Genomic DNA, 12,396 nt, shown 5'->3' on the forward strand with positions numbered 1-12,396 from the left:
TGCTACTGCATAAGCATTGTGTCCATCAATGGACAACATAAACTAATGATATTGTGCTAACCTGTGTTAGCCAGACAGACTCCATTTTGCTGACAGCCAGATAGACTCCATCTTGATCTATGCCTCACCCCTCCTGCCACTCCTCCCTTAAGTGCATACCTGGGTCTTGCTACTGTGCTGGGTCATGCTGTACTTAGAACTACAGAAACATATAACCTTTGTAACCATAGCCTGCTTGGCAAGCCCACCTGCCATTGTGAATGCCCACCCTTGATTAATTATATGACAAGTACCAAATACCCCCCTTGGTAACCAGCAATCATGGGAACCACTTGTGTATACCCTCCTTGAAAATCAACAATCATGAGAACCTCCTGCCTCCTAGTTACCAGCCTCCTTATCTAACTTGCTTGTTCTGCGTCTGTAAACTCTGCTCCAGCTAGGTTCCCCCTCCCCTAACTTAAGCAAGGTATAAAAAGGAATCCAGCCCCTCCCTTGGGGCCGAGAGAACTTTGAGCATTAGCTGTTTCTCGGTCACCAGCTAATTAATAAATGACTCATGATTTAAACTCAGAGCATGGCACTGTTCCATCTAACTTGCCTGGGTATAACAATATTTCTTTATTCTGTACTGACTCAGCTTACCAAGTCTTTAATTCACCAATTCTAGTTCTATCCAAAAGCACCAAGACAGATGGAGATGTAGTTTCTAGAATATATGCTGCTTTGAATTTGAATTACATACACCACCGTTTCTAGAGTCACAGGATTTCTAGAGTCACATCCTCAAGTTACAGATTTCAAATAAGCTGAACTATTTTCTTTTACTCTTAGAAATGGGCAAAACAGGTTACCTTCTACAGGTGTATCCCCTACCTCCAGTATCTCAAGTCAGCTAACCTTTAAGTCCCCAGACCCAATGACACCCATCTCAGGTAAATAAAAGGGATTTCTTCAACAGTTCTTAATTTGACATTAATTCTGATTGCTTTCCTCTAAAGACATTGTAATTTGCCAACATCCTATTCAAATGTGTCCCTTAGAATATAAAGAAATAGCATGCATTTTATCTAAGCACAAAGAATACAGAGGAATTATCTATACATCTATTAATGCAAACTAAGATCATAAATTTACATCATCACTACTAGTTAAATCAGTGTCCTTGTAGAAATAAATAAAAATCACCCCTTCCCAATCACCTACTACCATCTGCCAAAAAAAAAAACTTGTGACTGTACAAATCTATAATGATTATGATGTGAGTGGTACCCACTCATCATTATTACAGCTGTACAGTGCAAAACAGGCTTATCATTAAGCAGCATCAGTTACAGCCATTTCATCATACTGACATTCATTAGGGCTACTGAATACTAGATATTTTATCACTTTCCATACAAAAGCTAATCTTCCCAACAACTCTGCAAGTTAAACATTACAGCTAACATAGAAGGGACACTTACTATGCAATAGACTTTTTTTGCATATACTAACTTAATTCTCTCTAAAACAATCTAAGTTCACATTTCCACATCTTGTCAAGAAATTATGGGACTTTCGGCAATGGATATATGCTAAGATACTGACCTACAAATGAGACTATTCAAGCATTATACCACTATTGGTATCTAAGAATAATCTTACAGTTTATGTCTATGAGCTCTTTCATCAAACCAAACCTAACCTAAAATATTTCTATTTCAACCTCTTTTTTAATTCCTACTTTGAGAAATTTATAGTCTAAAGGAATATTAGGAGCAACATACATAACTGTAATTTACAACAGATCCACTCAATTCTTTACAGATAAAATATTCAGATAGTTACAAAAGGCCATAAATACTAGTCTGGTGCATTACAAATGTTTTGTTCTGGTAAATGGGTTATTTCGTACCATGATGCCTTCCTGAATCTTTTCAAGTTTCCTCTAATCCTCCTTCCTTAACAGTCTCTGCCTTTTTTTATATCAGTGTTTTCTTTTTTTGAGACAAAGTCTTGCTCTGTGCCCAGGCTAGAGTGCAGTGGTATGATCACAGCTCACTGCAGCCTCGACCTCTGCACCCTCGACCTCCCCAACTCAAGTGATCCCCCTGCCTCAGCCTACCAGGTAGGTAGGACTACAGGTGTGTGCCACCACACCTGGCTAATGTTTACTTTTTTTTTTTTTTTTTTGTAGAGATGGGGTCTTGCTGCATTTCCCAGGCTAGTCTTGAACTCCTGGACTCAAGCAATCCTCTCAACTTGGCCTCTCAAACTGCTAGGATTATAGGCATGGGCTACTGCACCTAGCCTATTAATGCTTGTTTTATTTCATTCTTCTTTCCCCTTTCCATACCTTCTTCCTAATGTCATTAGATCTGCTTCTGGTCATGGCCTACTATGCTCCTATCTGACCAATCCTCCAACAGATAACAATGGAAAACTCCAGACAATCTATAAGAACTACTACTACCTGAAGGTCTTGGAAATGAACAAAACTAGACAGCTAAGGAGAGGAGTTGATACTTGCAGGAAGGGAACTCAACAGGGTAAGTGCCCAATTTATTTGTGGCAACTAACCTGAAGGCTAACAATCCATGGTGCATGGAATGGCTAGAACTCAGAAACGCATAGTCTTATTGGCTTGAAGAATCAGAGAATAAAGTTCATGGTAAGCACAGCCACTGCAAAGTGAGCAAGAATCTGGGAAAGAGGAGCACCACAGAGGGACAGTCCAAATTTCACATATAAACTCTGCCCAGATATTTGGCTGACTCTTTAACCATTCATGTGTAGGTCAGACTTCAAGCACCTAAGCCAAGCCTAAAATAACTGAACTTAGATTTAAGCTGCTGCCCACTACAATGGGAAACACAGTTTATCATGGGGGTGCAGGGGAGTTAACTGCCTACAAAAAATAAATAGCCAAACAATCAATAAGTCAATTACGACTGCAGGATTATAACAGAATCCAGACTCAACAATATTTCATATGCAATGTCCATAATACAATTTAAAATTAATCCACGTATGAGTAAACAAAAAAATATGACTCATTTTCAAGAAAAAAGACAACAGAGACCAATCCCAAGAAGACCCAGATGCTGAAATTAGCAGACAAGGATTTTAAAACCGCTATCTATTATAACTATGCTCAAGGATGTAGAGGAAAATATGCTCCTAATAAAACAGGACATCTCAGCAAATAAATATATCCTATAAAAATCCAAAATGGAAATTCTAAAACTGAAAAGTACCTGAAATAAAAAAATCCCCTGGATGGGCTTAACAGCAGAATAGAAATGAAAAGAGAAAATTCCAGCACTTTGAAGATAGATAAATAGAAATTATCCAATCTGAAGAACAGGTGAAAAAAAAACGATTGAAAAACAAAGCCATCTTTGGAGAGATCCAAGATGGCTGATCACTAGCAGCTCGGGATTGCAGCTCCCACTGAAAGAGCAGAGAACGAGAGGACGCCACACTTTCAGATCAATTTTTGTTGCTCACACACCAGGAGATTCCCAGCGGAGGAGCCCCACCTGTCGCCAGCGTGACTCTTGAGGCCGGTGAGGCGGTTTTGCCGCTGCCTTGGTGTGGCGGTTCTTGGTGCAGAGTCAGAAAAGCACCATCAATCTTAAAGCCGCTGTTTTGGCCGGAGCAGTGGGTTGCTCAGATTCTAGCGCCGGGAATCAACAAGTTGGACGTCCATTCAGAAACCCAACTATAAAGACGGTAATTATAAAGACCACAGATGGATAAATCTATAACGAAGGGAAGAAAACAGCCTAAAAATGCTGAGAATACCCAAACTCAGAACGCCTCTCCCTCTACAGGGGATCACAGTTCCTCATCAGAAACAGAACAAGGCCTGATGGAGAAAGACTGTGTTCCATTAGCAGAAGCTGGCTTTAAAAAGTGGATGATAAGAAACTTCTGGGAATTAAAAGAACTTGTTCTAACCCAATGCAAAGAAACTAAGAACTTTGAAAAAAGGTTTGACGAAATGTTAACAAGAATACACAATTTAGAGAGGAATATAAGTGAATTAATGGAGCTGAAAAAGACAACACGAGAATTTTGCGAACTATGCACAAGTTTTAACAGCCGAATTGATCAAGTAGAAGAAAAGATATCAGAGGTCGAAGACCAACTTCATGAAATAAAACAAAAAGACAAGATTAGAGAAAAAAGGATAAAAAAGAACGAGCAAAGTCTCCAAGAAATATGGGACTATGTGAAAAGACCTAATCTACGTTTGATAGGTGTACCTGAATGTGACGTAGAGAATCAATCCAAGCTGGAAAATACGCTTCAGGATATTATTCAGGAAAACTTTCCCAACCTAGCAAGGCAGGACAATATTCAACTCCAGGAAATACAGAGAACACCACAAAAATATTCCTCAAGAAGGCCAACCTCAAGGCACATAATCGCCAGATTCACCAGGGTTGAAATGAAAGAGAAAATACTGAGGGCAGCCAGAGAGAAAGGTCAGGTTACCCATAAAGGGAAGCCCATCAGACTCACAGCAGATCTCTCAGTAGAAACCCTACAAGCCAGAAGAGAGTGGGGGCCAATATTCAACATCCTTAAAGAAAAAAACTTTCAACCCAGAATTTTACATCCAGCCAAAGTAAGCTTCATAAGCGAAGGAAAAATAAAATCTTTTGTGAACAAGCAAGCACTCAGAGATTTCATCACCACCAGGCCTGCTTTACAAGAGCTTTTGAAAGAACCACTACAAATAGAAAGGAACAACTAGTATCAGCCTTTCTAAAAAATACCAAAAAATAAAGAACATCAACATATTTAAGAAATTGCATCAACTAACAGGCAAAACAGCCAGCTAACATTAAATGACAGTATCAAACACACATATATTGTTATTAATTTTAAATTTAAATCGACTAAATCCCCCAATCCAAAGACACAGACAGGCAAAAAAAGCCAAGACCCATTGGTATGCTACATCCAGATCCATCTCACATGCAAGGATACATAAAGACTCAAAACAAAGGGATGGTGAAAAATTTACCAACCAAATGGAGAGCTAAAATAAATAAATAGAAAGCAGGAGTTGCAATTTTTGCTGATAAAATAGATTTCAAAGCAATAAAGATCAAAAGAAGCAAAGAAGGATATTACATAAAGATAAAAGGATCAATGTAACAAGAAGAGCTAAAGATCCTAAACATATATGCACCCAATACAGAAATACCCAGATATATAAGACTTACAAAGAGACTTGGACCCCCACACAATAATAGCGGGAGACTTCAACATCAATATTAGATAGATCAATGAGACAGAATGTTAACATCGATATCCAGGACTTGAACTCAGATCTGGAACAAGTAGACTTAATTAACATTCATAGAACTCTCCACTTTAAATACACAAAATATACACTCTTATCAGTACTACATCACACGTATTTACAGGTTTAAATGAAATATTGGTTGGCTGCTTGTTAATTATTTTATTCCCTCATTTTTTTTAATGTCTCTATTATTAAACACAATTACAGGCATACCCAGTTTTAGACTGCATTCTAGCCCGGGCAATAAAGCAACACCCCTGTTCTCTCTCCCTCTTCCTCTTCCTCTTTCTTCCTTTCCTGTATTCTTTTTCTTTTTTTTTTTTCTTTTAATTCTTTTTCTTCCTTTCAAAAAAAAAAAAAAAAAATTTTTTAAGATTTTTTCATGGTAACAGATTAATTCATTAGAAGTCATAATTTCCATAGAACCTGGATTATTACTCCTTCAACCCATATTCCCAGCCCTTCAATTCTGCTCCACTTTTTCTCTTTTCCATAGTATTTATCACATTTTAATATCCTAGACAATGTTCTCTTATTTGGTTATATTTCATCGTGTTGTCTTTGCTAGAAGTTATGCCACACAAAGATCGAGAACCTCATCCCTTTTATTCACTGATATATGCCAACTGCCTAGAACAGTACCTAACACACAGAACAATAGAAACTCAATAATCCCCACTGCAGAACCAGTACATATGTATTTTTTCTTTGTTTTGTTTGGTAGGAAAGAAGATATGAAATGTTGTGTTTAAACATTACATTTTTTCTTTCATAAAGGTTATTTGCAATTTTTCCCTCTATCCTCTAATCATCAGCATGTTATACTCACATATAATCTGGGACCTAAACAGGTAGCTTCTTCACATGAGTTACATGATTCTTAGTTATTCAACCTAACTGGATGAAACAGTCAAAGTGACACACGTTATACCATGTTTACGAATAAAGGTAACATACTTCATACGAAGAAGGTAAATCGCCCAAGTGAAGCTTTCAGAAAAATTTTAATGTAAGAATATCTTGTCTTGGGCTTTCTTGTTTTCTCTTTTTCTGGTTCTTTGCCACTTTGGCACTGTCCTCTTCACCACACTTAAATACATTCCATTATTCTCCACTATAAAAAAAATGGTCTCTCAGAAAATGCTCTTGGATACCCACAGAAAAAAAAAAAAAAAAAAAAAAAAGAAAAACAAAGCCAGAACCTCAAGGTCTGACAAAGGCGGAAAGGTAATTCAATGGAAAAAGGATAGTTTTTCCAACAAATAGTGCTGGAACAATGAGACATCTGTATACCAAACAAAATGAAACCAGGCAAAAATGTCTCAACATTGATCATGGGCTGGTCCCCGTCGCTCAAGCCTATAATCTTAGCTACTCAAGAGGCTGAGGTGGGAGGACTGTGTCAGGATAGGAGTTTGAAACCAGCCTTGGCAACACAGCGAGATCCCCATCCCTAAAAAATGTGAAAATTTAGTTGGGCATAGTGGAATGTGCCTGTAGGCCCAGCTACTCAGGAGGCTCACTTTAAAGCTACCGTGGGCTACGATCAAGTCACTGCAGTCCAGTCTGGGTGACAGAGTGAAACATCTTATCTAAAAAAACAAAAATGAAAACAAAGAGATCATAGACTTAAATATAAAATGCAAAACTCTTGGAACATAGGAAAAAAATCTACATGACTTTGGGTTTGGTGATAACTTTTCAGACATAACACCAAAAGCAGGATCCATGAAAGGAAAACTTAAGTTGGACTTCATTAAAATTGGAAACTTTCTGGCTATGTGCAGTGGCTCATACCTATAATCCCAGCACTTTGGGAGGCTAAGGTAGGAGGAGTGCTTGAGCCCAGGAGTTTGAGACCAGCCTGGGAAACATGATGAGACCCTGTCTCTACAAAAAATTAAGAAATCAGCAGAGCGTGGTGGTGTGTGCTTGTTGTCCCAGACATTTGGGAGGCTGAGGCGAGGGGACTGCTTGAGCCCAGGAGGTCAAGGCTACAGTGAGCCGTGTTCACGCCACTGTACTCTGGCCGGGACGACACAGCGGGACCCTCTAAAAACAAATGAATAAATAACTTCCGCTCTGCAAAGTACGCTGTTAAGAGAATGAAAAGACAAGTCACAGACTTTGAGAAAATATTTACAAAAACAAATAACTGATAAGGAACTGGTATCCAAAACATAGAGTTCTTAAAGCTTAGCAATTAAAAAAACTCCAAACAACCCAATTTAAAAATGGGCAAAAGATCTGAACAGATATCTTACCAAAGAAGATATACAGATGGCAAATAAGCATACGAAAAGATGTTCAACATCATATGTCATTAGGGAATTGCAAATTAAAACAACAAGATACTACTATAGCTGTCTAGATTTCAGAAAGGCTAAAATCCCAAACACTGACAACATGAAATGCTGGTGAGGATGTAGAACAATAGAAATTCATTCATTACTGGTGGGAATGCAAATGGTATGGCCAGCCTGGAAGATACTTGGCAGTTTCTTACAAAACTGAACATACCTAACCACATGATACAGGAATAATGTTCCTTTGTATTTACCTAAATGATTTGAAAACTTCACACAAACACCTGCACACAAATGTTTATTCATAATTGTCAAAACTTGGAAGCAAACAGGATGTACTTCAATGTGTGAATGGATAAACAAACTGTGATGCAGCCATACAATGGAATATTATTCAGCAATTAAAAAGAAGTGAGCTATCAAGCCATTAAAAAGAAGGAATCTTAAATGCATGTTGCTAAGTGAAAGAAGCCAGTCTGGAAAGGCCATATACTGTATGATTCCATCTACATGCTATCTGGAAAAGGCAAAGCTATGGAGACAGTAAAAAGACGAGTGCTTGATAGGGGTTCAGAGATATGGATGAATAAGTAGAACACAGATGACGTTTGGGGCAGTGAAATTAATCTGCATGATACTACAATACTGACATCAGTCATTTGCACATTTGTCAAAACCCGTAGAACTGTTCAATACAATGAATGAACTTGAAGGCAAGATATGAACTTGAGTGCATAATAATGTATCAATGTCAGCTCATCGATTGTAACAAATGTACCACACTAATGCAAGATGTTAATAACAGGGGAGATGGATAGGGTGAGGGAGCATATGGTAATACTCCTTACTTTCTGCTCAATTTTTCCGTAAAAGCTAAAACTGCTCAAAAACAAAGTTTGTTAATTTTTTTTTAAGTCAAAAAAAAAACACAGGCAGAACCTCAAGGACTAACAACAGTTACAGTCATAGAAGGAGAGGAGAGAGAATGGATTAAAAAAAATTTTGCAGAAATAATAAAGAAGAAATTTCCAAATTTGATTTAAAAATCGTAAATTTAGATTCAAGCTTAGTAAACCCCAACTCTACACAAAACACTCCACACTGCCTTCCCCAGCAGCTTGACACATCATTGTCAAACTTTTGAAATCCAAATATAACAAAAACATATAAAGCATCTGGAAATAAAAACGACATACTGCATACATGGAAATGACCCCTGACTTCTCCTCAGAAACAACGGAGCCTAATTTCATTTGTCTCTCTACAAAGTTCCTTTTATATGTTTCTCCCTATATCTCATATTCTAAGAAAGCACTTGTGAGAGGGCAGTGCTAGTAGTGAAATATGCAGTATCTATAAAGGAAGGGTGTAGATACTGGGGCGTGGGAAAATGAAAAACAAAAAAAGAACCTCCCCTTTACCTATATTCCATCTTACTTGATGCTCCCAGACTGTAAAGATTAGCTCAAGGAAGGCCTTAACTGAACTAATACAATTATTTTGATGAGAGAAAATGTTCTTAAATATGTATTTTTGGTTTTGGAGGTTTTTTTTGTTTGGAGACAGGGTATTTCATTGTCACCCAGATTGGAGTGCAGTAGCATGAGCTCGGCTCACTGCAGCCTCGACCTCCTGGGCTCAAGCAATCCTCCACCACAGCCTCCCGAGTAGCTGGGACTATAGGCGAGTGCCACCATGCCTGGCTAATTTTTGTATTTTTTGTAAAGACTGGGTTTCTCTATTAAATATATTTTAAAAAATAATCTGGGATGCGCAGATACAAACACTATAAAGGTTTAAAGTTTAAAGGGTTTTTCTTTTAATTTCATAAACTGGATACCATATCAATCTTCATTTGATGTCAACTTTCTGTGGATTTTTAAAGGTCTAAAACTTAACAATCTTTAACACCAAATTGAATTCTCATTTATTTTAAAACACTCGAAAATTCAGAAGCTAAAGATTTCCAAAAACCAAAGACAATGAAGAGACATATTAACCCAGAGTGTAGTGAGTTCAAGAAGTTCCAAGAAAGGGCTTGAGAAGATGTGCTCATTTGACAGTACAGGAAAAGCAACACTTGGAGAGAAACAGAAGCTCTACCTTTCTATCAAATTCAGTCAGGAAGGGCATGGGCAAATGAAATCCACGTTGCAGGAAACTGTAAACATTGCATTTGGTCTCAGAATGCCGATTTTTCCCTGGATTTGTTCCCACACAACTTTGGTTCTTCTAGTTTTCAGATCCCCCTAACCAATGCTTAGCTGGCATGTCCACTTGGCTGCTTCACAAGCGCCAAAAAGTTTTCTGCCTAAAACTGAATTCTCAATCCTCCTTTCCACATCTATTCCTTTCCCAGTTTTCCTTACTCCCTAAGTGTTATCATCATGAACACCGTTCACAAACCAGATACTTTTCATCATTCTTAACATTCCCTTCTTATATTTACCCCTCCACATCCAATCTATGTTCTATCAAATTCGCCTCCAAATCTACCTCGACTCACCCCTCCCCTTTTCTTCCCAACTACACTGCACCACGCGACTCAAACCCATCAATTGCTGTTGCCTGGACCTCTACAATAGATCCTTAAATGGTCTCTTCCCCATTACAAAGACCTCCCCAAATCCGGACAGAGTGGAAATCAGATCCTGTCATTATCCCGATTTAAATCCTTGTATTGCCTTCCATTGAATATGGAACAAAACACCACCTTCTTACAGAGCCCACAGAGCCCACAGGGCCCTGGAGCACCAAAATGCTTGGTTCTTAGATCCTGCCAAGCTTTTTCCTGTCTCAGGGCCTTGATAGGTGTTCCACCTGAATGCTCTTCCACAGGTACATCCTTAGAGTAAGATTCCACTGACTCTGCCCTTTTGTTTTGAAAAGGAAGTTATTACACAGTTGTTTTAAACAAGTTCGTAATCCTATACTCTAGGTAAAGAGTGACTGCTCTAATCGAAAGCAACAGAAGGGAAAAGGGAGTAGGGCAGGTCTTCCAGCAGAACATCAGCTACCATTTCTGCAGGCCAGGCCACTCCCAGGTGACAAGGAACATCTATTCACCCGGGAAGCCCTGACCACCGAGGACCCGCAGCAGGCGCCCGCGACCTGTGGCGCCGCCAAATTTTTCCTAATACTTGGACTCGAACTAGTGGAGTCACTGTTAGGGAAAGGAAGGACATCCAAGGTCACACGCAAGCAAACTTTGATCTCAACTCGTCAACAGGAAATTGCACCGAAATCGCTGTCGCTGGCGCCTTACAAGTAAGGGTTTTCTCCTTAACCCAAACAAGCCTTTCGGGCTGGATTTTTATCTCGTCGGCTCCCAAACCCAGGAGGCTGAGTGAACTTCACCGCATGACCCATGACTCTCCGCGGCGGCCAGAAGCGGAGGCCTGGCCTGGGGAGGGCAGGACCCCGAGGGGCAAGGAGAGGAGGAGGGGGACGCGCTCACCTCGGAGCAGAGCCATGGTGGCGGCTGGGTCCTCGACGGCGCGGACTTCTGGTCTGGGGGACGCTGAACGGCTGCCCACAGTCACCAACAGTTCAAGAGAGTGGGTGACGCCCCGCGAGCCACGCCCCTGCCCTTTCACCTATTTCCAAGGGCTACCGAGCTGGGCCCCACCGTAAGAGGATCGGGCCCCACCGTAAGAGGATCCGACCCCACGAGCCAGAGCCCAGGGGGCGGGGCTCGGGGAGACCACAGCGCGCCTTGAGAGCGGACATTTTCCTGACATCCTCGTTTTTAGATTTTCTCCTTCTGTTTCCAAACCAAGAGAATTTGGTTTGACACTTCTCACCCATCATATTCCTGCCCCGATAGGCAATGACTGTTCCCCTTGGACTCCGCTACAGATACTGCTGAAACTACAAACGAGAGACAGGACGCTAAATGCTGGCAAGTGCCCACCCGGCCTGGGCCGGGTAGCTGGCTGCCGTCGGCTGGGGGCAAGACCGGAAGTGCGGGGGGGGGAAACGGACGTGCGGGGGAAACCGGAAGTCCTGGGGGCCGGCGGCTGCGTAGTCCGTTGGGCAGAGGCTCAGGCTGCCAAGCGGGACGCGGGGTCGGGTTTGGGTACTGTACTGGGGGCGAGGCGGAGAGGTGGGCGGCAGTTGGGGTGCGGCAAGTGTAGTAGGCTAGGGCACTTTCGGGTCCCCATTGCAGCCCCCGGATGAGCCCACAGTATTTTCCTTATATGATCAGGTCCGATTGCGGGCCGCTTGCCCGGAGCCTGAGAGGATTATGAAAACGTGGCGAGCGGAGTGGTGCCGGGGGACCCGGAGCTGGGGCGTGAGGAACAGCGGGTGAGGCTGGGCGGGAGGGAAGTCTAGTGAGGCCTCTGCCGCGCTTACTGTGAGCTCTGGCCGATGATGACGAGACCACTGCGCAATCTGAGTTCTGGGAACCAGGTGATGGAGTGTGTTCTGAGAACAGACTGAGGCCAGGCGAGCAGGAGGCGGCCGGTGCAGGGGAGAGGCGGAGAGCCCCTCGGTACCAGGGCTTATAAGGCCGGGCTGCCTAGGGCTTTGTGGCGTGGCGGTGGTGGGTGGCAAGGACGGTTTCTCTGAGTCGTCAGCGAATGCCACCCTTTGAATCCTGCTTTTCAAACGGTTTGGTGGTAGTCTTGCGGTGTTTTTTCTCAAGTTTACAGAAAAATGGAAAGACTTGTACAGTGCACACATATCGACCACCTGTGTACCCCAATTGTTAACATTTTACTATATTGCTATCCACCTGTTCTTCCATCAAACCATCTTATTTTTTAAATTATTTTATTTTAT

At 41.2% G+C, this 12,396-nt stretch overlaps 1 protein-coding gene and 2 non-coding genes across 3 annotated transcripts in view; 2 read left to right on the forward strand and 1 right to left on the reverse strand.

Moving 5' to 3' along the window:
- Positions 1–11,555, reverse strand: part of ACAA2 (acetyl-CoA acyltransferase 2) — a 29,004-nt gene extending 17,449 nt beyond the window's left edge. Inside the window, exon 1 of the mRNA XM_032259431.1 lies at positions 11,069–11,555. Coding sequence (XP_032115322.1) covers positions 11,069–11,084 — 16 coding nt within the window. The 5' untranslated portion in view covers positions 11,085–11,555. The remainder of the gene's footprint in view (positions 1–11,068) is intronic.
- Positions 11,556–11,759: 204 nt separating this feature from the next.
- On the forward strand, positions 11,760–11,898 carry LOC116537391. The gene has a single exon (XR_004263108.1).
- A 78-nt stretch (positions 11,899–11,976) lies between these two features.
- On the forward strand, positions 11,977–12,059 carry LOC116537388. Its single transcript, XR_004263105.1, has one exon.
- Positions 12,060–12,396: the final 337 nt, after the last annotated feature.

Source organism: Sapajus apella, unplaced genomic scaffold (genome assembly GCF_009761245.1).
Source record: "Sapajus apella isolate SASKATOON/1434 unplaced genomic scaffold, GSC_monkey_1.0 scaffold109, whole genome shotgun sequence".
NCBI lineage: Eukaryota > Metazoa > Chordata > Mammalia > Primates > Cebidae > Sapajus > Sapajus apella.